General features: G+C 36.0%; 1 protein-coding gene across 20 annotated transcripts in view; it reads left to right on the forward strand.

Annotated features, from left to right (window-relative positions):
• The window catches only part of LOC124721411 (twitchin), a 377,390-nt gene that overhangs the window by 278,986 nt on the left and 72,285 nt on the right, over positions 1 to 26,119 (forward strand). For all 20 annotated transcript variants that reach the window (XM_047246370.1, XM_047246371.1, XM_047246372.1 and 17 more), the window contains 14 exons: positions 1,742 to 2,020; positions 3,064 to 3,169; positions 3,352 to 3,557; positions 3,684 to 3,856; positions 4,657 to 4,786; positions 6,265 to 6,422; positions 6,827 to 7,064; positions 9,539 to 9,835; positions 15,848 to 16,042; positions 16,842 to 17,029; positions 17,925 to 18,200; positions 18,395 to 18,670; positions 18,912 to 19,059; positions 24,193 to 24,379. In XM_047246370.1, coding sequence (XP_047102326.1) covers positions 1,742 to 2,020; positions 3,064 to 3,169; positions 3,352 to 3,557; positions 3,684 to 3,856; positions 4,657 to 4,786; positions 6,265 to 6,422; positions 6,827 to 7,064; positions 9,539 to 9,835; positions 15,848 to 16,042; positions 16,842 to 17,029; positions 17,925 to 18,200; positions 18,395 to 18,670; positions 18,912 to 19,059; positions 24,193 to 24,379 — 2,857 coding nt within the window. The remainder of the gene's footprint in view (positions 1 to 1,741; positions 2,021 to 3,063; positions 3,170 to 3,351; positions 3,558 to 3,683; positions 3,857 to 4,656; positions 4,787 to 6,264; positions 6,423 to 6,826; positions 7,065 to 9,538; positions 9,836 to 15,847; positions 16,043 to 16,841; positions 17,030 to 17,924; positions 18,201 to 18,394; positions 18,671 to 18,911; positions 19,060 to 24,192; positions 24,380 to 26,119) is intronic.

Genomic DNA, 26,119 nt, shown 5'->3' on the forward strand with positions numbered 1-26,119 from the left:
ATGTTAATGAATTATACTATATTTTTGAACAAAATGAAAGTACATCAGGTTTGAATAATGTAACAGTAAATTTAACTTAATGCGCAATGCTTGGTGCTACAGTAGAATCTGAAGATCAGATGGAATAGACCAAATAATTAATGAGGAAGTACTGAATCAAAATGTGGGAAAAAGAATTTTTTGCACAACTCGATTAAAAGAATTGAACAGTTAATAGATCACATCCTGAGGCATCAAGGAATAGTCTGTTTTTTAGTGGAGGGAAGTGTGAAGGGGTAAAAATTGTAGATGGAGACCTAGAAATGAATACAGTAAGCAGGTTCAGGCAGGTGTAGGCTTCAGTAATTATTCGGAGGTGAAGAGGCTCGAACAGGATAGACTGGTATGGAGAGATGTATCAAGCCAGTCTTTAGATTGAAGGCCACAACAAAAACAGTACATAATGCTATTTAAAATTTTGTTTGCTTTGTTCTGGTAATGATCATTAGATACTTGAAACTAGTACTTGCTTTCGAAGCATGACCTGTGGTAGTTTGTATGCCAGAATGAAATTTTATAGTTGTATGAAGTCTGTTCAGCAAATTCTGCAACATTCGTAATTTCCTTCCAGTTGTGTGCTGGAGCGAAATGCGGTTCACATCCCTGCACACACATGTGTTTAATATGTAACTGCTGGAAGTTTCATTGTGGTATGTCTGTTGATTATCATTCAGTCCATTAGTGAGTAGGAAGTTGTGTCACACAGTTTGTGATTTCGAGATGGCATAGTTAGAGGAGCAACACAACTGCAATAAATTTTGCGTGAATCTCAAGGAAACCTTTACATAGATACACAAAATGATGCAGAAGTCTACAGTGATGAGTGCTTAAGCCATACTCAGTGTTTATGAATGGTTCACGCGGTTTAAAAATGGCTGGACAGAAGTTAAAGATGACCCTTGGTCAGGAAGCCCTTCAGCATCTGCCGACGAAGCTCATGTTAGGAACATCAACAAAATTGTGCATGCCAATTGAAGGCTTTACTCTCCAAGAGATTACGGAAGAATGTAACATTTTAGTTGGATGATGTCATGAAATCCTGTGAGAAGGAAACATCCTGAAGTGTGGTGACATTCATGGCTCTTGCATCATGATAACACACCTGCACGTTAATCCCTGTTGGTGTGTGGCTGTTGCACAGAAAACAAAATCACTGTGTTGTTTCGTCCTCTGTACTCTCCATACCTAGCCACTGCAGACTTTTTTCTGTTTCCAAAGTTAAAAACCCCATTGAAAGGATAAAGCTTTGCAACAATAGACGAGATAAAAGAAAATTCGCAGATGGCGCTTTGTACAATCCAGCAAGAGGCATACCAAGACTGCTTCCGAAAGTGGAAATGGCATTGGGAGTAATGTATCAATTGTGGAGGAGAGTGTTTTGAATGAGACCATGCACAGTAAGTAAATGGTTAGTGTGGAAAAATTTTGTGGACAAAGTTCCAGAATTTTTTGAACAGACCTCATATAGCTCAACCCTCATTGCCAATAAATATTAGTTTTCAGAAAGTTTCTGATTATTTATATGTTAGTGGCTATAGTGCTATAGTGTAATATGTTTAGACATAATATACTAAAGTTTCATTTTCTCAGTAATTAATTTTACATTTTTTGTTTTTGAGTAAACATAATTTAGTCACATGCAATTAGCAAATAGTTTACTACTAAGCAATAACATTTTATAATGTATTTAAATTTATTTCAGTGGCACCAAAGATTAAAACTCCACTAAATGACATACGCATTAAGGCAGGACAGATATTCCATGTTGATATAGACTTTATTGGTGAACCTCAGCCTGAAGTAACATGGACTGTTGATGGGAAACCATTGAAGACAGATGAAAGAACAACTATCACATCAATTGGCTACCACACAATTGTACACACTGTCAGTACAAAGCGATCAGACAGTGGATTATACCACCTGCAGTTGCGAAACAACTCTGGACTTGATGAAGGATCATTCCAAGTTATAGTGTTAGGTGAGTACTTGTTGCCACATCTACATTCATTATTTCCACTTTGAATGTATCATTTCATTCCATTTTGAGCTTAAATACTGAATTATAGTTTCTTGTATTATTGGAACATTTGTTGGAATGTTAGTGTATTTGAGCAAACAAGTATATAAACAGGAATTCAAATTAATTCCTGAAGTGTGAGGAGTCCGACATTTGGTACTTATTTAGGTCTTTAGTCATAATTTTTTGGAAAAAGTAAGAAACCTCATTTTCTAGCATTATTATTATTATTATTATTTGCAAGTCCATTTTTGTATGTAATACAGTACGTAAATCATGTAATACTTGTAATAAGAGCAGCCATAACATAATGATCCAACTTTTTTACTGTGCATAAGAGGTTTATTGGCTCAAGCTCAAGCTAAATAAGGATAAAGTATTATAATTATTCTTGATCTTCTCTTTCAATCTTCTTTATTTAAAATTTACAAATATATTCAGTTTTTTCAAGGTTTTTTTTTTCGCAGTATGAACTGAGTAGAAATCAGTAATTACTGCATTGTAAAACTTGTATTATAAATTGAGATATAAATTCAGTATGATTTCAGTAATTAACTGCTTTACATTTTGTTAACTGCAATAGTTTCTGTCTCTCAGGAGTTTTATTTACATAGTGAATAAATAAATAGTTCTGAAGTGCTCCCATTGGAATAAAGTTTTGTTTGTAAATCAATGTCTCCAACATTTAACAAGTTTTTTTTCCACCTTGATTCAATGCTAATCTGCCAGAAAAATAGTTTTCATTCAATTACAATGTTATGTTGCTATTAAAAGATAGGAAAGAAATGTGCATCCTGTTCACAAACTCTTGGTTACTGTCTTTGTTAATCTGTGACTTATATTTGTAAATAGTTTATCAATTAATTCTTATATGAATGCATGATAGTTAAAAAAGGCTCATGACATTTCCATAAATTCTGAATACAGTTGTGATTGTTCTCTAGCATATCTCCAATAAATGTATAGGAATTATGTTTGTAGTTAATAATATATTATGTTGATAGATCGCCCATCTCCTCCAGAAGCACCATTAGAATATGAAGAAATTACAAGTTCCAGTGTTACTCTTTCTTGGAAACCACCAAAAGATAATGGAGGCAGTGAAATAACGTATGTATTTTAGTACTGCTTAACAGCATTTCTGTATGATGTTGAAAACAAGAGATACATTTTGTACTTGATATAGCCATTTTTGGTCTCATGTACTGGTTGGATTGACAAAACAAACTATTTGTCTCATATTATGACTGGTCCATGTAGCTTAATTTACCAGAAATATTTTAATATTTTAGGGGCTATGTCATTGAAAAGAGAGACCTTACACATGGTGGTGGATGGGTTCCAGCTGTAAATTATGTGAATCCCAAATATAATCATGCCACAGTTCCACGCCTTCTTGAAGGGACAAAGTATGAATTCAGAGTTTCAGCTGAGAATCTTCAAGGCCGCTCTGAGCCCCTGAACACTACAAAGCCTGTAGTTGCAAAGAACCAATTTGGTAAGATGTTAACATATGATCACAGCTTTTCATATTGAGTCACTTTTTTCATAAAATATGCTTTTATTCAACTCCAGTTTATTCATAATTCCTTGTTTATTAACTCTGTTATGTGATATTTTGCAGATGTTCCTGGACGACCAGGTAAACCAGAGGGTGTAGACAGTGACAAAGATCATATCAAAATCAAATGGACACCTCCAATTAGCAACGGTGGTTCACCAATTATTGGTTATGATGTAGAGCGGCGAGACCGTAAGACAGGAAGGTGGATAAAAGTTAACAGGGAACCTGTTAGGGTATGTTCAGTAATTATACATTTAACTCACAAGTAACATTTGTGTAATGTTTACCAGTCACAAATTTTGATCCATGCATTTTAATTCACAGAATATGGTGTAAATGCTGATTGTAATAATACTACATTTTGTTAATCAATCATAAAGTGTTACCTCACTTGTTTAAAAAAAAAACACTAGTGATGGTATAAATGTTATGGAAATGTGTGCTAATACACTTTTTAACTGATTGTATTTGTACACTTTATATTTTTGAAAAATCGTGTTTTGACATGATTGCTATATGCCACTTTGGTCTGGCCTTGTGCTTCACCTGTTAACATATTACTTAATGTATACATGAGTACTTTCCTGAATTCTATAATTTCAATGCAACTCATTTATAATGTTGTTCTAGATCATGAGAGAGTGTATGTCCTGTAATTAATGTCATTTATTACACCTTATAGTTTTAATAAAATGACATACATCGGTTGTGCCAAACTACGATTTTTCAAAAATATTTAAAAGCTGTAATTCATCACCTTCTTAAAATAACATAATATTAATAAACGTATACATTAAATAGATAAGTATTTAATAACATTGAGTAAATACAGATGTATATTTTTTAATACTTTAACTTACCGGAGATGCATTATAAGTGCAATGGCTGTGGTTAGAAATGTAAGAATTATGACATAAAATAGCCATACATAATTTTACATTTTCACATCTCATTATGGATTATACAACCAATTATGAAATTTCATTAGTTTTGCTAAAGTGTTACAGTTGCCTTGTAATTTTTTTGCTTGTAGCAAACTGAGTATTATGATGACAGTGTACAAGAAGGGCACCAGTATGAGTATCGTGTATCAGCTGTAAATGCAGCTGGTCCAGGGAAGCCCAGTGATACATCACAGGTTCTGAACGCTAAGTCAATGAGAGGTAAAAACTTATTAATTATATAGTATATTAAAAAGGATAACCAGAATAAAGGAAAGAGGCACTAATCTTTACCTCATAACAGAAAAGTTTTGAAAGAACTATGCCATACAGTTTCCACTCCACTACATACTACAATATCACCAGGCACAATGGGTTAAGAGCTAATTCTCCTGTTTGCTGCTAATGCTTTCATTACATATTATGTTATCTGTAAGAGTATAATTTTGGTTTTAAAAGATGCTATCTGTTTCTATTTTTGGGTTAATGGATCCACATTTTACGGGATGGTGCATGAAAAACTGGCCCCAAGTATTAGACTGCTCATTGTTGCATTTTCATTGTCATCTGTTGTTTGAAAGCTGTTGTGACTATGTTTTGTATGTTCAGTATTTCTTTATTATATAATTATTACATATTTATTTGTTATTGTAACTGCTTATGACAGGCAAAAATTCATCCGTAATTGGCTAGCAGTCTTTACGTGGGCCTGATCTTTTGTGCACCACTCTGTACAATATCATAAAGACAAATGGAAACATAGTTATGCTAAGTCATATATTTTTTCTGTGCTATTTTTAGTCATAGTGGCTACCTTGGAAGATAAATCCATAATATAGTCATCTAACTGTATGAGGTGATACTGTTATGAATACATGGAAGTCATTCCTGAGATAATAAGAACTCAAATCTCCTTTTGGGCATCCTGGTTAAGATATTCCATAGTTTCCCTAAACCACTTCAAGTGCATACTGTGATGATTCTTGAAAGGAACTAATGACTTATTTCCTCACCCATCCTTGTTCATCTGATTGAGTATTTTAGCTTCAGTGACCTTGTTATCAATTAGATAACCTAACAAACAGATTGGCCTCACTTTTCTGGGGTTTGTAACTGCCCAATATATCCATTTAGCTACATTGTGAGTCACACTTTTGGGGATAGATTTTGGGAAGCATGAAAGTATGTACAACATCTGAACGATGTTTAGAGAAGCAGTCTGTGTATAATGACTTAATATTTTAACCTTTATAGATTCAAGATATACATGTTCTACATAAGCTGCTGTGTAACTGCTACAGATGTCTGTTGATTGTAATGTGACTTTCTTTCCCAATAGATTCTTCCAAAATATACAATCGTCTCCCATGTATGGCCACTAAAAACATTTGATTTTACATGTTACATGATACAAGATTAAATGTCATACCTTTCATGACATAGCAATCCATGACAATTTAGGCAAAGTGATTTGTATTTACAGTTACTCTTTCCATTATCCCCCCATACTGTGAATAATAAAACTGTATTTCGATTGATTACCAAACACTGAACATAATAAAATACTGTAACCATTTATTTCAGATGGCAACTAATTTTTTATGCATGTGCAGGTCAGGAATATAATTGGTCTTTCTTTTGATAATTGTATTACATGTTTTTGTTGTATTCTGCTACAGATAATGATGTTTTATTTCCAGAAAAGCCAAAACTTTATCTAGATGGCCTAATTGGTAGGAAGCTAAAGGTTCGCGCAGGCGAACCAATAAACATACAGATCCCACTGTCTGGTGCTCCACTACCAACAGTAGAATGGACCAAAAATTCTATAAAACTTCCAGAATCTAATAGAATAACAGTGAGTATAAAACATGTGTAATTTATTTTGAATGAAGCTGAGAGTAATGGACAAAAGCTGACAAAGTTGGCAGAATATGTGTACATACTCTTATGCAGTTGTTAAACAACTCATGAGTGCAATACTCTAGCTAGCCCAATGTTCTGTTCAGAAAGATTCAGTGTTGGCCATGATGGTAAATGTAAGTTGGTTGACAGCCTACCAGCTTGCAATTCTCAAGAACACTTTTTCTGTCAAGAATAATCCTGTTTTGAGTTTTCTTTCATGATTAACATATTGAAGCAACAGAAATGAAAATAAAATGTATCACACTCTTATTATCAGGTAGTAACTATTAGTGACTGGCATAATTGGTTTAAGTGAAAACACATTGTGATTTGTGTTTATATGTATTTACTTTCCAGGCTGAAACAGCAAGTGACAATACTCATTTACGCATTGATTCTTCAACTCGTAATGATTCTGGAAAATATACTGTCACAGCAAAGAATGATTTTGGAAAGGACTCAGCTGATATAGAGGTAATCGTGGTTGATAAACCAGGTTGTCCTAAAGGACCTCTTCAGTATACGTCTGTATCCCAGGACAGTGTTTCTCTTGCCTGGAATCCACCTGCAGATGATGGTGGAGGTGATATTACAGGTAAATCATTTTAATACAGTTCCTGTTCTGGGTAGTCCCCAGTATAAAGTAATCATTTGTCAGTTTTTTTTACATTAATATGTTATTATTTATCACTTCGACAAGAAAGCAATGTGTTAGCAAAAACCAGTATAGACAAATGTAATTTAAGTGGTAGATTCCCACCAATAGTAACGTTGATGAAAAAGAAAAAGCCACAAGAAAATTCACACATCCTGGTGATGGCAGTAAAATTATGACAAGAATAATTACATATTACATGAAAGCTTTAAAAATGAATTTTCACACTTTCATAAGCAAAGGCTATGGACATAATGAATAGCAATAAAGCCTCTAAAATATGGTTAACTGTTTAAAGAAGGCACTTGAGCATAGGCAGTAGCATAAATTATGCTGATAGTTATAAGTTAAGACTTCAGTTGATTATTTAAACTAATAACTGTGAAACAGAATGTTTAGTTTAATAAAATGTTCATATAATAAAGAGAAGCAAATGTATAAATGTGCAAGATTAAGCATTTTGGACACAAAAAACAAACTTATTTTAAAAATGCAACAGCATACAAGAAACTAATTATTTAAAGGATACCAGTTAAAAAAAATTGATAGTATTAAACCCAACCAATACATCAACCAAAAGTCTTCTAAATATGTACAAAATTGGAATGGGTGAAAAGGCTGGAGAGTAGGGTGGATGACTGGTGGGAAGGAGAGGCAGCAAGTGCATTGTATAGAAATATGGCACTGATGAACTCACTCTTACACAGGCAGTTGGAGTGGCATGCAGTGGTGTGGAGGAGTGGATTAGGAGAGGGAGGTAGCACAGAGGCAGAGGGAGACTTCGGAGAGGAGGATGTTTGTGCAGCATGAGTGAAGTGGGGACATATGGATAGAGATGGAGGTGGGTGTGGCAGAGAGTCTAGCAGAGACTGAGGTTATTAGAATGTGGAACCAAAGTATGTGCTGTAAGGACAGTACTTAACTATATATTTCACAGAAGCAGGTAGTGTTCAAGAAGGGGGAGAGTGGTGGTGGTTGGGGGGGGGGGGGGGGATGGAGGAGGATCTGATGGCAATCTGTCATTCAGATACCCCACTGGGTGATCAGTTGTGCTCTTGGCCAGTTTGATAGTGGCCATTCATTTTGGTGGACAGTGATTGGTGGCCATGTGTATGTAAATGGCTGTGCAGGAGTTATAGCAGAGCTGGTATATGAAATGGTACTCTTACAGGTAGCCCTGATTCGGATAGGAACACATGTGCCTATGACAGAAATGGAATAGTATGTGCTGGGTGGTTGTGTAGGAAAGGTCTTTGCACATTAGTCGGGGTATGGCCCATGTGGCTAGTGGTTGGGAGTAGGTGTGGTATAAGGACATAGCTTAATATGTTGCAGATTTGGGGGACAGCTGAACATCACTTTGGGAGTTGTAGGAAAGCTTATGGATAGAATGTTCTGTAATTTTGATAACAGTGATTCCAGTACTGCATAAATACATTAAATACCATTGGACTCACATTTACATTTCATTAGGCTTTAAGATGGAAAATATGCTAGTTTATTGTGTCAAGTGCACATATGGAGGCAAGATAAAAAGTAACATATTATATATGGATCATTATGCCCCTAGGAAAAGAGTCAGGGCACTTGAAAAGCCTGTTTCCATTTTAAAGTGTAGGAACTGTACTGCTGAACTAACATTCCATTAAAAATTGCAGTAAATAACTGGAATATTTTGTTCGCTGTTTTGTTAATATCCTAAAAGTGAAGCACACTTGCAGACTATCTGTATCAAATACTTTGACAGTTTTTGTTCACTTTTGTTCAAAGAAAAAGAAACTTGAAGATACCTTTCAACCACAAAAGATGTATCTATCAGATGTGAGTTATTCATTTTGTAATTAACACTTCAAAACTGTCTTGTAACAGTTTAAAAGTTTTATGAAAATGTTGTACAAAGCAGTACTGTGGAGCTTAGAAAGCTGCAACATAATAGAAAATGTGCTGTCATTTATAGATAAATGTGTTACTATAACTTGAATATGAGAATAAATGAAACTGAATTAGGTAACTGTACCTGTAGAGTTTCATGCAGGTTATTCATTGAATATAATTTCTTGTATGCATATTTAATCTTTTGACAGTTTCAAGGCACTTGCTTCTATACTACTTGCCATGTTATAAACCATATTCTTCTCATTGTGTATATATTTAAGATGTATTTCTATCTTTTCCTTTCATCATGAGATACCTTACTTTACTTTTGTACAACTGCATATTTCTTCCCTTCATGTCTTGGTTTCTAGTTTTGCTCTACTACAGCAGTTACCTGCATTTGTTTGTTTTTGACATTAACCCATTATTTGCTTCCATGTATTCATTTCCATCATTCTCCACTGCTAAGTTTATGTTTATTGTCAATGACAAAAACTATAATGGTACTGGTTATTGCATATTAATATTTAATGTTTCAGGCTATGTAGTTGAAGTAGCTGAGTTTGGTACTGACAGCTGGCGGCAGGTTCCAGGGTTCTGTCCAAAACCAGCATTTACAGTAAAGTCTCTGACTGAAGGCAAACGATATGTATTCCGTGTACGTGCAGAGAATATTTATGGCCTTTCTGAACCATTGGATGGCAAGCCAGTGGTTGCCAAGAGCCCATTTGATCCACCAGATGCACCTGGTCAGCCAGAAATTACATCCTACAGCCCCAACAGTTGCAATCTCAGCTGGACACCACCTCAGAATACAGGAGGAAAACCAGTAACAGGTAACTAGCTCTTTTTATATTTATTTACTTACAGACCTAAAAGTACTTGAATACTTTAACATGGTTCTAAATTTAGAGACATTTTGGAAGTTTGAATTTACTTTACTGTCTTTTCTTTGTCATTGTGATTATTGCATGAGAAAGCAAACATTTTACTATTTTTTTGGGTACAGTCAACGCGAAATACACTGAGGTGACAAAAGTCATGAGATAGCAATGTGCACATTTACAGATGACAGTAGTATCATCTACACAAGGTATTAAAGAGCAATGCATTGGCAGAGCTGTTATTTGTGTTCAGGTGATTCATGTGAAATGGTTTCTGATATGATTATTTCCAAACAACGGTAATTAACAGACTTTGAACCCGGAATGGTAGTTGGAACTAGATACATGGTACATTCCATTTTGGAAATTATTAGGGAACTCAATATTCCAAGGTCCACAGTAATGATAATAATAATAGTAATTTTATTGTCATTTGACCATTACAGCAATAGACAACATCAGGCATATAACACAGTATAACTGTTAATTCAAAGAAAACAAGAGGCATGTCATTAATACTACAAAATTATATTACATTTGAAATACTCATTTATGTCATAGAATGGGTGAGCAACTAGCCATTTATACAGTTTTTGATTGAATGCTTGTTCAGGTAGTTCTTGTACATATTCTGGAAACTTATCAAATAATTTGTGCCCCATTAGTTCATAGCTGTTAAGTGACTTTGACAGTATGTGGTAAGGAGTATAAATGCATTTGCTTCTTCTAGTGTTGTAGAAATGTATATTTTCTCTATGTTTGGCTTCCACAATGGCTTTTTTGTACTTATTCGTACATTGAACATAGGCTGATCTGGCATGGTCGGTCGTCAGATTTTTATGTATACTGTACAACAACATAACTTGGTTTTTCAGATTTGTTAGTTGTGCAGTATACCATGGGTTTTGTTTGTTTATACCCTCGCCTTTGGAGCCTTTGTTGATTATTTTGCATTTCTTTATTGGAATGCAGTCATTAAATTGTGACAAAAATACTTTGAAAAACCTTTCAAATGATTAGTTTTGCTGACAGATCTTTACATAGACTATAATTTGTGTCACCAGACCATTGGCCAAACTAGCCTCTGTTAGTAAGGGACTTACAAAACCTGTCAATTTCATCATTTGTGACCGATCTAGTGATTACCAATTTTGAGACAGGCATATCAATGGTACTCTTATCAGCACAGAATCTACTTATATAATTGAATGATACAGAATCATGATCTGAGACTGAGAATACTGTCACATCACATGATTCTTCTGTAGTAGTAAAACTGACAGAGATATTGTCAAGGTGTGCTTCATCTCTTGTGGGTCTATTATTGATAAAGTGCAGATTGTACTGTCTTAGACGATTTTTGAGCTCAGTGACATCATGTTTGGCTGTTGTTACATCAAAATCTGCATTCAAATCTCCACCTATTACAATGTCATAATGTAACCATTTTGTCTTTCTAAATACATCTAAAAGCATGTCCAGTTTTTCTAAAAATACACTAATGTTACCCTTAGGTGATCTGTATAAGGCTGTTATCACTAACTTAAAATTGTCACTAACTATACCAGTGGCTTCAAAATTCTGTTCATCTCACAAGTAATCTATATCCAACCTGTTAATGGAGTGGCTGAGTGACTGGTTAGTATAGAATGCCACATCACCCCTTTATGCACTTTTCTACAGTAACCATTTGCTATTTTATTGTTATCAAATTTGATAGCTGTAAGTTCACTCTCTGTTGCCCAGCGTTCACTCAGACAAAAAATATCAAATTTGTTCTCTAGTCCAAAATTATTTACAATAAATTCTTTGTCTTTTACTCATTGAATATTCAGGTAGCAAATTTCAAGATCAGAATTGTTATTGTCTTTAGAATGAACAGTTTGGTTAGGAGCTATAATATCTTTTACACTACCTATTTTGTCAAAAGTGTGCCCAGAATGCCAAATTTCATTTTGCTAACAGCACGACATTACCTGTAGTGCCTCTTCTGAGCTTGTGACCATATCAGTTGGACCCTAGGTGACTGAAGAACCATGGCCTGGTCAGATAAGTCCTGATTTCAGTTGGTAAGGGCTGATGGTAGGGTTTGTGTGTGGGCAGACCCCACGAAGACGTGGATCCAAGTTGTCAACAGGGCACTGTGGAAGCTGGTGATGTTTCAATAATGGTGTGGGCTGTGCGTACATGGAATGGACTGAGTTCTCTGGTTCAACTGTATTGATCATTGACTGGAAATGGTTATGTTTGGCTACTGGGAGACCATTTGCAGCTATTCATGTACTTCATGTTCCCAAACAACAATGGAATTGTTGCTGGGCCACAATTGCAGGGCCGCAATTGCTCACAATTAGTTTGAAGAACGTACTGGACAATTTGAGTGAAGAATTTGGCCACTCATATCGCCCATCATGAATCCTGCTGAACATTTATTGGACATAATCAAGAGGTCAGTTTGTGCACAAAATCTGACAACACTTTCACAACTATGGATGGCTACAGAGGCAGCATGGTTCAATAGTTCTGCAGAGGACTTCCAATGACTTGTTGAGTCCATGCCACATCAAGTTGCTGCACAATGCCAGGAAAAAGGAGATCCAACAGAATATTAGGAGGTATCCCATTTCTTTTGTCACCTCAGTGCATCTTATGCAGTTGTTGAGTATGTATAATTTAATATTAAAAATATACCAACCCACCAGAGTGATAGAGTACAGTGAAACAGCAATACCAACAAAGTAAGAATCAACATTCTGTCACATTATTGCAACACACTTGTTGAGAATATTATCACTGCAGCCTAATTGTAGTTATAATTGACAGCAACATCAAAGATTGATGGTTATGAGCAGAGTATATGACAAGAGGAAAGACAGGATAAATAACTAAACTTAAGTTTATAAAATATGGTGCTGAAGTATGGAAACTTAGATTGAGTTCATGCAAATTTAAATGACTTTATTTTTGTAATATATCCATTATGATAACACTGTTCTCCTGTACTCAAAACAGTAGAGAAATGGGACAAAAAACAGGAAAGTTGACTCCAAGGTAATCTTCTGTACAGTATGAAAAGAAAATAGTTCTTTAAACTGATCAAAGAAACAAAGCCATGCTTATAGGAAGAGTTACAAGTCAACCACCAAACTATGCTAATGATTTATGGTCCTTTACAACTGAAGAGAGAAGAGAAACATAAAAATAGGCAAAGGTTATATTGAAGTACATTTTAGACATCATTTATAGTGGTGTGCCTGTGACAAGGTGGCAGTATGAATTGTTCTGTTCAGAGAGAAGGAAAATAGTTTTCAGCATTGCCAGTGTGCTCTCACTCTCTTCGGCCCACGCCTGATGCTCCTGCCATTACCTACCCTGATAATTGGCAATGCTGGCATGATGCTCCTGCCATTACCTACCCTGATAACTGGCAATGCTGGGGTGAATGGTTTACTGAACCACTGTTTCTGCACGCGACTCTTCATACTAGAATTTATGTGCTCTGAAAACTAGAGCTGTTGCTTCTTAACATAATACTTGTCGTGCTTGCTTTATGCCACCCATAATAAACATTGTACATCTACATCTACATCTACATTTATACTCCGCAAGCCACCCAACGGTGTGTGGCAGAGGGCACTTTACGTGCCACTGTCATTACCTCCCTTTCCTGTTCCAGTCGCGTATGGTTCGCGGGAAGAACGACTGTCTGAAAGCCTCCATGCGTGCTCTAATCTCTCTAATTTTACATTTGTGAACTCCTCGGGAGGTATAAGTAGGGGGAAGCAATATATTCGATACCTCATCCAGAAACGCACCCTCTCGAAACCTGGCGAGCAAGCTACACCGCGACGCAGAGCGCCTCTCTTGCAGAGTCTGCCACTTGAGTTTATTAAACATCTCCGTAACGCTATCACGGTTACCAAATAACCCTGTGACGAAACACGTCGCTCTTCTTTGGATCTTCTCTATCTCCTCCATCAAACGGATCTGGTAAGGGCTAAGTAATCTCCCAACAAAAAACTATTATGAAAATCAATGCTAAATGTTCTACATCCACTCCGGAGTGCTCACTACAGATTGACACAACAGAATGTTGCTGTTGGCTGCAGTGTCACATGGTATAATGGTCCTTGCCACTGTGTGTCACAGCACCACTTGCCTTCTGATTGCACACCACTAGCTATTAGCTTCTTTCATGGATCAGTTGCAGAAAAATGTAATATCTCGACATCTGAAAGTCATATAACATATTTTCCACACATACTCCCTTCCAGCTTAGACTCTCCAATCAACTACAGTTACTCTTTTTCATGGCTAGTGGTTTCTTGAGCATTCTGTCAGAGTCAATGACACAGCGACAGTGCTGACTCTGAGTATGAATAAGTTAGTTTATTTATTTATTTATTTATTTATTTAGCCATCCATGGAGATTTTAAAATGTATAGATGTTGTCAGTTTGTGTACATTCGTATATTCATACAGTTTGCTGTTACATGTAGTTAAACATTGTGACATATAAGTTATTTATAATCCTTATCAAAACGTTACATATAGTTAAATATTGTGAAAGAAGAGTTATTTGCAATCATTTTGTACTAAGGAATTCACTTATAGTGTAAAAGCAATGTTCCTGCAAAAACAATTTAAGATTTTTCCCAAAGCGGTACATCTTATCTGTTTCTTTTATTTTCTGTGGCAATTTATTATACAGTTTTACATGTTCATACAAGAAGCTATTTTGAGTCTTATGTTTATTCTGCCTGTCTAGGTGAAGACAGTGACTTGTTCTTCTACTATAATTATGAAAACTGCTATTTTTGCTAAATTTTGTATGTTTTTCTTGATGTATGCTATGGTTTGGAATATAAATTCACAAGGAACAGTTAGAATTTCTAACATTTTGAAAAGTTCTCTGCAGTGGGCCCACTTACTGCTTTCATTATAATTCTTACTGCTCTCCTTTGCATTTTAAATACTGTTTGTAAATTCTGAGCACTGTTTCCCCATAAAATAATACCATAAATGGTTACTGAATGAACATAACTAAAGTATTCAGTTCTCAAACATACATTACTGCATGCAGATACAAGGACTCTAAGTGCATAACATGTTGTGGATATCTTTTTTGAGAGTTTCATAGCATGTTCACTCCACTTCATTTGGCTGTCAATGTGCAACCCTAAGAATTTTGTTGTAGGTACATCATCTGTGGAGAAGTTATCTAGTTTTAAATTTAAGGGACTCTGTTTTCTGTTCATTCTAAAGCATATTTTATTTGTTTTCTTTATGTTGAGAGTTACTTTTTTTTCCTGAGACCATTTGTGAACATCCCTCAGCACTTCAGTAGAATTTTCCAGCATTTGTGTTGGTGTCTTACTGGTGATTACTATGTTGCTGTCATCAGCAAATAATATCTTCTCTCCATGGCTGATGTGTTGTGGGAAATCATTTATATACGCCAGAAACAATACTGGGCCCAGTACACTTCCTTGAGGAACCCCAGTATTGATATATTGTGGATCAGATACATGTTTCTCAATGTATTTTGATCCACTGGAGACATGTGTGATCTCTGCTGACTGTACTGTTTTCTAGATATGAATGAAACCATTTGAGAACCACTCCCCTTACTCCTAGTGCCTCTAACTTATGCAACAGCTTCTTGTGGTCAACTGTATCAAATGCCTTAGACAAGTCTAGGAAGAGACCAGTTACATAGCTGTTCTCATCTAGTGCTTGTAAAACTGTTTTTGTAAATTGTGCTATTGCAGATTCTGTACCTCTACCAGGCCTGAAACCATGCTGGTCATTGCAGAGGAGGTTAAATTTACTTAGATAGCTCATAAGCCTGTTTTTCATTATTGTTTCTATCACTTTGAGAAAGCATTACAACAGGGCTATTAGTCTGTAGTTCTCAACTTGTTACTAATAAGTTAATGCTCTTATATTCTTTTATTGCTGCAGGTTACTATGTTGAGAAACGTGAACGTGGTGGTGAATGGATAAAAGTAAACAATTATCCAACACCAAACACCAGTTACACTGTTCAGGATCTTCGAGAAGGAAATAGGTATGAATTTAGAGTTGTTGCACTGAATGAAGCTGGTCCTGGCAAACCAAGCAAGCCAACAGAACCACTTACAGCTCAAGCACAAAGATGTAAGTAATCAACATTTTCTCACATCATTCCTTTAATACAAAATTCAAAATGTCATTTAATTTCATTAAATTTCTTTTAAACTGACCATATCATTGTAATAGTTTTGGACATTTATGTCACCTATTTATATTTCTCTTTAATAAACATGCAGCGATTTTGAAATGTTTCCAATTAATTGGAAATTACACCAACAAATGCTGATTTTAAAAGAATATGTTTTCATATAATGGTAGTAGAAATGCACAAAAATTGAAGTTTACACATAAACTGTAGAGAAAGGGATGAATTTTTATCCAGTTAAACAATTATAAATAAGTTGAAAAGAAATCTGTAAGTATGATAAAATAATTAATAACAATAATTAGTTCATATTTGTGTCTTTGAAGCCTACCAACTGTAAAAATAAACTTCCACTTGTTTCACTGATTTTGTGTCAATTAATAATTTTTCATTTTAAAATTCCTAAGCATATGTGTTTGCACTCTAATGTACCATAAAAATATTTTTGGTATTGCTTTAGAGGAAGTCCTAAGATAATTATATCACCATATTAGACATTACAAGCAGTTTTTGAAGCTACTTTGAACCATAGGACTCACAGGTGAAACATTAAGGCATACGAAAGTACTATACTTTTCACAAATCAATTTTCCAGACACACATCCTTGCTCTGATATTTGTAGTGTGACATCTTATCTCTCTCTCTCTCTCTCTCTCTCTCTCTCTCTCTCTGTGTGTGTGTGTGTGTGTGTGTGTGTGTGTGTGTGTGTGTAACTTATTGTTATTATTATTTTACAGTGAAACCAGATGCCCCTGAACCTCCCAAACCAGATCGTGTAACTAAAGATAGTGTAACTCTATCCTGGAGACCGCCACGTAGTGATGGAGGTGCTAAGATTAAGGGCTACATTGTACAAAAGAAGGCAAAAGGAGATAAGGACTGGTCAGATGCTAGTGGAGCACCTATTCCTGTTACAGTCTTTAAGGTAAGATTGAAAAATCTGTAGACTGTGTAGTAGATGTAAAGCTACCAGCATATACAACAATTTTGCAGAAAGAAAATAAACAAATAAAACCTCTGAAGATAGCACAAAAAGTGCTGAAACAAGTCTGGGTGAAGACAAAACTACAAATGGGTGAAAACAAAACTACAAAAGAGTGCCTTGCACAAGGCAGAATACCTCTTAAATTTTAACCTCTGTTTAATATGAGAGTTCAACAAAACCACAAATTACATTTTAGATATGTGATAACAATGTGTTATATTTAGTGATGGTATCACAACAGGGACATTTGGTAATGATCATTCATGATTTCATTAATTTTAACACTCACTGAAGAAAGCTAAAGAGAAGTGTGGAGATGAATATAATGAAATTACTAAATTGTCTTAACTGTTATGATGAAATCATCTTTATTTTGGCCTATATGTCACATTTTTAGTCGCTGTGACATTTCATAAACTCTGTTTACAGTCAGCTGTACATGAACATGGCAGAACCTCCATTATAATTTAGCAGAAAATTTGGGCACTTGACATTCAAATGTAGTTTTATCAGTGTGGAAAAACCGTTCCAAAAAGTTAAGTTATTGTGTTCTTTGTTGACAGTTGGATGATCATGAACCATCGTACAAATGGTAATTCATGGGAATTTAAAAAGAAAAGAATGCCCCATTCAGAACTCTGAACTTTTGCATCCCATAGCCAATGTTTCGCATTTACGTCTTCTTTCTTATTCTTTCATCTTACCTCTCACCATCATGCCTTTGTAATTATAGTACTTTCATTATCCTGAACATGATTTGAACTTTGATTTCTATATCTTCCTGTTTATGTGCTTATAGTGTACATAACATTAAGATTTTCAAATACTTTAACAGGTACCAAATCTTAAAGAAGGGGATGAGTATCAGTTCCGTGTAATCGCTGTCAATGATGTAGGGCCATCAGAACCTAGCAGACCTAGTCAGAATGTACTTATTGAGGAGCAGCCTAATAAACCATGCATGGATTTGGGAGCATTACGTGATATTACGGTGCGTGCTGGTGAAGATTTCTCCATCCATGTGCCATATGTTGCCTTCCCTAAGCCAACTGCATCTTGGTTTGCAAATGATAATTTACTGGATGAGGCTGATACTAGAGTATTCCACCAGGTTAGTAAAATCTCTCTTTTTTCATTTTTTAACTGCATAATAAACTATTGTGTTATATAAGTGTCAATTAATGGAAATTTGTGCTAATGTAAGTTTAATTCTGGCTTACAAATAAATAAGAATACATCTTACAAATAAATGAGAATACATCTTGGTACTCTGTGCAATGTTTCATAAGTCACTCATTTTTACAGCTGGCTGATGACTTTGCAAGCATTGTTGTCAAGAATTCTAAGAGATCAGATACTGGCCAGTATAGGCTTCAGCTACGGAACCCATCTGGATATGATACAGCTACAGTCAATGTCCGTGTGCTAGATCGACCTGGTCCTCCAGAAAATCTCCGTGCTGATGAATTCGCAGGAGATGCACTTACTTTATACTGGAACCCACCAAAGGATAATGGTGGTGGTGACATTACCAATTATATTGTAGAGAAGAAAGAACCGAGGTCACCAACATGGTCAAAAGTATGTAACACTTAATCTACTTGATTTTAACTTCAATATAACTAATGGTGAAAAGTTAAGCTATCAGCTATACTATTCTAAAGATTCATAGAATCTGCTATTTTGTAAAACTATCACATGTTACTGGCTAAATAATTTAAAATCACTATAACAAGTCCTTTATCAAAAATAAATGAAGTATTTTTTGGTGAATAACTATATTTTTTAATATTCATTTATTTTTTATTTCTGTTTACTACAGGTGAGCAGTTATGTGACTACACCATTCTGTAGATTACGAAACTTGGTTATTGGACATGAGTATGAATTCCGTGTAATGGCTGAAAACCAATATGGTGTTTCGGATCCTGCTGTAACGAAAGACCCAGTCAGAGCACGACATCCATTTGGTATGTTAACACGGCATTTGTTATGTATATCAGATAGTGTTTCTGTTCTTGGGATTGTCAGTAACATGGTTGACACACTTGAGACAATGAAACTGGCACTTCCTCTGCTATGAAAGACTTTGCATACATCAAATGGCTTTCTTTTGCCAAAGGAAAACGTTTTTGGCTGTGGAACAATTTGTATACATCACTACACTATAGTTAAGGTTCATTTTCTGTTCTTCTTCCTGTTACTATTATTTATCTTTCCTGGCACATTATCTGTCATACCATGTACCAAAACTGTAGAAGGAAAGGAAAATAAAGTACCAAACATCTGTGGAACAAGAATAATTGTAAATGATTTTTAAACCATAGTAATGAGATTATATGGAAATCCTTCAGGAAAAATGAATTATTTCCTTAAACAACTGGATTTGTGTTCAACATGATTACATCCTAGAACCAATGAGGTAATCATCATGGGAGCCTTCAGTATCAGCTTTCTCACAGAGAACAGCAGTAGTGTTGAATCTGAACACATAAAAGAATTGTGTAACCTAATTTTAGTGGTCAGTTTCCTTATAAGGGTGACAGTAATAATAAAAGTCTTATTAACAACTTCACACACAGTGGTAAGAGTGCCACCTTAACTCTTAAGGCAAGTCATAAATTATTTTTCTGAACTAGCCAACTCCTTTCAACAAAGGACATAATTACATCTACTTATGCAATACGCTTGTACAGGTCCTCCAGGGTAATCAATAATTAATGCATAGCATCCTCCAATAATTATTTGCTGAGTGATAGGAACAGTACCATTTTAAGACACAAGCAGCCACTTGGGGTACCAAGCAGAAAGTGGCACAAAAGGTGTAAAATTTGTATACAGGGTGTATCATAATTAGTAGCGAAGAATGACATGAGGGAAGGCCACCAAATAATATGTTGCTTGTGTGGAGAAAAAGTCTCGAGCTGGTCCTTAACATGAAGCATTGATCAAGACATCAGACTCACATTCAGTAGGAGTACATGTCAAATTCCCATCTGTCCATCCACATATAAGTTTTTCATGGTTCCCTTAAATTGTGTAAGCTGAATGCTGAGCTGGTGCCTTAGAAACAGACTTCCCATTTCCTTTCCTCTAATGATCTCCTCATGTATAGGACATTAAACCCTAATCTTCTTTCTATTCATTCTTTACAACATTTCATTTTTATTCAGTATATTGAAAATTAAATGTTCATTAGAAATGTAACATGTGTATTAATCACTTTGAGTCATTGTGTGAAACAGTTCTCCAAAAAATGCCAAAAAAGAATAATAATTTTCTGACTGAAGATCAGTTTAAATCCTAGATACTAAAATGTGATGTACTGTATTGTAGAAGAAAGAGAGAGAGTCATACAATGGAAAAACAGTTTTCTCAAGAAATATATGTAACAGTATGGTACAGACTGTACTGTCATGTTCATAGAAACATCCTTAAAAGCTTGTGTATTAAAATTATAACTGACAGTTCAACCTGCAAAACAAAAATAATATGGGAGGCTGTAGAAATGAAGACAGGGAAAAGAGTAGAGAATGGGACTGACATAGAATTAATACAGTATGCAACTTTTGATGTGTAACTGAGAATCACTTATAAGTGCCTTCAGTAGTCAGTTGTTTGGAAGCAGCAGAGAATATTGGCTACAAGAGTTGAATCTATGGATCTTCTTCAGCAAGCTGACCATAGTAAACAAATCTCCTGTCATGAAACTAAAATAATTATCAAATGCATGAAAGCTAAAAATTTTGTGAAAATTGATAGTAGTTGTATAAATATATGGAATTGTTGTCATGGTTTTTTATTAAGTGGTACATGATACATTGAAGTAATCATTACAGCAAGAATTTTTCAAGAAAGATTGAAATACACTATTGAAAACCTACTCTTCAAGAAGGAACACAAAATGAATGTTCCAAAGTATCCAATTTTAGTTTCCTAAAAACTTTAGCAAATTGATTCGTATGAGTATTGTAGGATACCTGAGAAGGCACGAAATTCCTAACAAATGCTAGTTTGATATCCAGTAAGCCATGTCAATGGATAAAGTTATATTCTACTTCACAAATCAAATTGTTGAATTAATAATCAGTTCATTACCACCCATCACTATCTTTTATGACCGGTCTAAAACTTTTGAGTGTTTTGCTCACAAAAGTACATGGCCACACCCTTAGACCCCATACACACAGAAACCAAAGAAGAATTCTGTGGTTTCTATAGGAGAATATCAGTGTAGATTAAGTCATATATAATTAACAGAAAATAGAGAGAACATTTAATTATGCAGGTGGAATGTCAGTTCGACTAGAGCACATTCAGTTTTTGAATACCAAAAATTCTACACCATGTCCTCTATTGCTTCTTGAAGTCATAAATTGTATCCTCCTGTATTCATATGCCAAGATTAAAAGTACCAACTCCTCAGATCACCCAACAGTCCTAATTGAAAAACAGAAAGCTGAAACCTTTTAATATCCACAAATTAGGTATTTGTGACCCTCTTATATTGGTTTATTCTACTAGACCTGAAACAGAAACACTCCCTTCTCACAGTATCCTGCTTCTCAGATGGGTCAAGATGATATACACTACTGGCCATTAAAATTGCTACACCAAGAAGAAATGCAAATCATAAACGGGTATTCATTCAACAAATATATTATACTAGAACTGACATGTGATTACATTTTCACGCAATTTGGGTGCATAGATCCTGAGAAATCAGTACCCAGAAGAACCACCTCTGACCGTAATAATGGCCTTGATATGCCTGGACATTGAGTCAAACAGAGCTGGGATGGCGTGTACAGGTACAGCTGCCCATGCAGCTTCAACATGATACCACAGTTCAAGAGTAGTTACTGGCATATTGTGACGAGCCAGCTGCTTGGCCACCATTGACCAGACGTTTTCAATTGATGGGAGATCTGGAGAATGTGCTGGCCAGGGCAGCAGTTGAACATTTTCTGTATCCAGAAAGGCCCGAACAGGACCTGCAACATGCGGTCGTGCATTATCCTGCTGAAATGTAGGGCTTCGCAGGGATCGAATGAAGGGTAGAGCCATGGGTCGTAACACATCTGAAATGTAACATCCACTGTTGAAAGTGCCATCAATGTAAACAAGAGGTGACCAAGACATGTAACCAGTGGCACCCCATACCATCACGTCAGGTGATACGCCAGAATGGCGATCACAAATACACTCTTCCAATGTGCGTTCACCACGATATCGCCAAACACGGATGCGACCATCATGATTCTGTAAACAGAACCTGGATTCATCCAAAAAAATGACATTTTGCCATTTGTGCACCCAGGTTCATCGTTGAGTACACCATCGCAGGCGCTGCTGTCTGTGATGCAGCGTCAATTGTAACCACAGCCATGGTCTCCGAACTGATAGTCCATGCTGCTGCAAACGTTGTCAAACTGTTCGTGCAGATGATTGTTGTCTTGCAAACGTCACCATCTGTTGACTCAGGGATCGAGACATGGCTACACAATTCGTTACAGCCATGCGGATAAGATGCCTGTCATCTCGACTGCTAGTAATACGAGGCTGTTGGAATCCAACTCGGCATTCCGTATTACCCTCCTGAACCCACTGATTCCATATTCTGCTAACAAGCACTGGATCTCGACCAATGCTGTCAGCAATGTCGCGATACGATAAACCACAATCGCGATAGGCTACAGTCCGACCTTTATCAAAGTCGGAAACATGATGGTACACATTTCTTCTCCTTACACAAGGCATCACAACAATGTTTCACCAGGCAACACCGGTCAACTGCTGTTTTTGTATGAGAAATCGGTTAGAAACTTTCCTCATGTCAGCACGTTGTAGGTGTTGCCACCGGCGACAACCTTGTGTGAATGCTCTGAAAAGTTAATCATTTGCATATCACAGCATCTTCTTCCTGTCAGTTAAATTTCGTGTCTGTAGCATATCATCTTTGTGGTATAGCAATTTTAATGTCCAGTAGTGTAATATTAACAGAAACAACATGTAGATTCTTCAAAGTTTCTGATTATCCACAATGACAATAAATGAAATTGATCTTACCTTATCAGTGACCATCTTCTCCATAGTGGCCAACACAGCCATGAATTTATTAAATGAAGATGACATTTTTCCACTAAGGCTGTGTTGTGTTTATTTTCAAAAACACTTGAGTGTTTAACTAGAACAAGTTGGTGTAAGTACGAAAATGACAGCATACTCACATGATCTACTGAACCTGATCATTGAACAAAGACTAAGTTTCAACAAATACAGCTTAAGTGGGAAAAACACAACATTCATTTAAAATGCCACCTTCATTTATCCATGAATTGTTCAAAAGACTCACTCAGCAACATTCATTTATAATTTTATAGTGTATGCTCTGCGGACTCAAATGAGAACCCCTGGGGGAGGGAGAGTTGGGCAGGTTTGTCCCCCCCCCCCCCCTCCCCCCTCCCCCTCCGCAAACCCCTATTGAGAAAATTTAGAGAACCATCATTTGTAACGTACGTCTACTGTGAAGTGACCTTACTACCACCACATACATCTCACATAAGGTCATTGAGAGCATGATAATAGAAATCAGGCCTCATAGAGACGCAAATTGGTAATTGTATTTTCCTTGCTGCATTTGCGAATGCACTAGGAAAGGCAACAACTTATAGTGGTACAAGGTACCCTCCGCCATGCATCATTTGGCGGCTTATGGATTATATCCTTCAATGTAGATATGCTTCATTGTTAAAAGCATTTTACTCCACATAACAAATAGTATCTGTCATAAGCACAAGTGATCCAGGATTGACCTACATATCAACCTAAATTTTTTTGTGTGCTACTATAGTCTCAACAATCCCAAATAGTATACATTTCATTACAGAACTAGCTTAGGGATCAAGTAACATTGCATCCATTTTTCAGTTGTTCTGTTCAGATAATTACATTATCAAAAGTTAGATAAAAAATCAGCATTTCAGTATTACATTACAGTGCTTTTGAAGAGACTAAATATCCACTTCTGTTCCTAAACATTATCCCTCTTAAATTTCGTAGTGTTTGTTCCTGACATATACTTGTTTTATTTATTATTGTAGATCCTCCTGGAGCACCTGGTGCACCACGTGGAGTTGAAACATCAGAAGATTCTATTACAATTGCATGGACAAAACCACGGCATGATGGAGGATCACCTATAACTGGCTATATCGTAGAAAAGAAGTTAATAAATGAAGACAAGTGGACCAAAGCCAATCATGTGCTGATTCAGGATCTAAGTTACAAGTGTGTATACATAGATACATAAATAAACCATCTATTTGTGTGGATAGTTTTGTATGTGTATACAGTACCTGTATTTGACAGAGAGAGCTGTAAGATGTTGAAATAGCACTATCATGGTGATAAAGTCCACTGTTTTGCCCTTCATTCTCTACTAAGCAATGATTAATGCACATAAAATTGTGCTCATAGTAATGTCTCTACATTATGTCCTTATTTTTTGTTGTGGATTTCCATGAAAATTAATGAGACATTAGAAATTATAAAAGGTTCAAGAGTGCAGTAAACTAGATGAATATGTCGCAATATTATTAAGTTATGCGGTTACCAGGGCTAATATTTGGTTTCATGAACAGTATGACATGAACTTATTATAGTCAGGTGAACTATAATTGTTTCTCTAGGTTTAATCTGTTCCCTGTATAATCAAAAATTCTTGCTATCACTATTTAAGCTGCACTGCATCTGTTAGATCTTTGAGCATTGTTCAAAAGAATACACAAATCCGTTTTTGATACATTCACTCTGATTTAAATTACTCCCGCCTACTTTGCAGCTTAAATGTCACTCAGATGTATTATAAGTGGTACTTCATTTGCTTAAACTATAGCAGAAATCAAGCAGAAATCATCAGTGAACATTTATGATGGTAGCACTTTGTATGTTATACAGCAAAATATTATTTGTCAGATTTTGCCCATTCATATTATTTACTTTGTGATGAAAGATGGTAGGCATGTTTCTACATCTGAAAGACGATGTCTATTCAGATTTTGTACCAGTCATGCAAGAGCAGCACTAGTGTGAAGATGTAAATCAGGTGTGCTTTAAATACACACTGTAACAGTCATGAGTGTTAGCTGCCTTTGAGATTGAATGTGGTGAGTTCATGTTAGTCAAGACTGATTTTAAGATGACAAAAAAGACACCATAATCAACACCTCACTGAGTTTGAATGAAATGTAATATGTCTGTGAGAAGCTGACTGTTCCATCTGCAATATTGCAGAAAGACTTGACAGGAATGTTGTAGCCACTGTATATGATTGCTGGCAGTGGTGGTCACAAGAAGACCAGACTCTGGACAGTCACATGGAACTACTGAGAAGGAAATCCATTGTGTTTGGCCCCACAGTGACACAACGAATTGTTAAAAACCGGTTACTTCAAGGACAGCTTCAAGTCAGGCACCCTGTAGTGTGCATTCCACTGATCCCAAACCACTGCCGTTTGCGATTGTAGTGGTGTAAAGTGAGAGCTCAGTGGTGGGCAGGAGTGGAGGTCTATTGTGTTTTCTGATGAAAGCTGGTTCTGCCTTGGTGCCAGTAATGGCCTTGTTTTGATTAGTAGGAGGCCATTTGAGGGCCAAAGGCTTGTTTCCCAACAGGATAATGCTCACCCACGTACCACTTTTGTAACCCAACATGCTCTGCAGAATGTTGACATGTTGCCTTGGCCTGCTCAATCACCAGATCTGTCTCCAGCCAAGCACATATGGGACATCATCAGACGACAACTCCAGCAGCATCCAGAAACAGTATTAACCATCCCTGTATTGGCTGACCAAGTGCAATAGGCATGGAACTCAATCCCACAAACTGCCATCTGGCAACTGTACACCACAGTGCATGCAGGTTTGCATTCAACATTATGGTGGTTACACTGGTTATTAATGTACCAGCATTTCACATTTGCAATGCCTTAGGTCACACTTACATTAACTTGTGATCTTGCAATGTTAATC

Source organism: Schistocerca piceifrons, chromosome X, assembly GCF_021461385.2.
Source record: "Schistocerca piceifrons isolate TAMUIC-IGC-003096 chromosome X, iqSchPice1.1, whole genome shotgun sequence".
NCBI classification, from domain to species: domain Eukaryota; kingdom Metazoa; phylum Arthropoda; class Insecta; order Orthoptera; family Acrididae; genus Schistocerca; species Schistocerca piceifrons.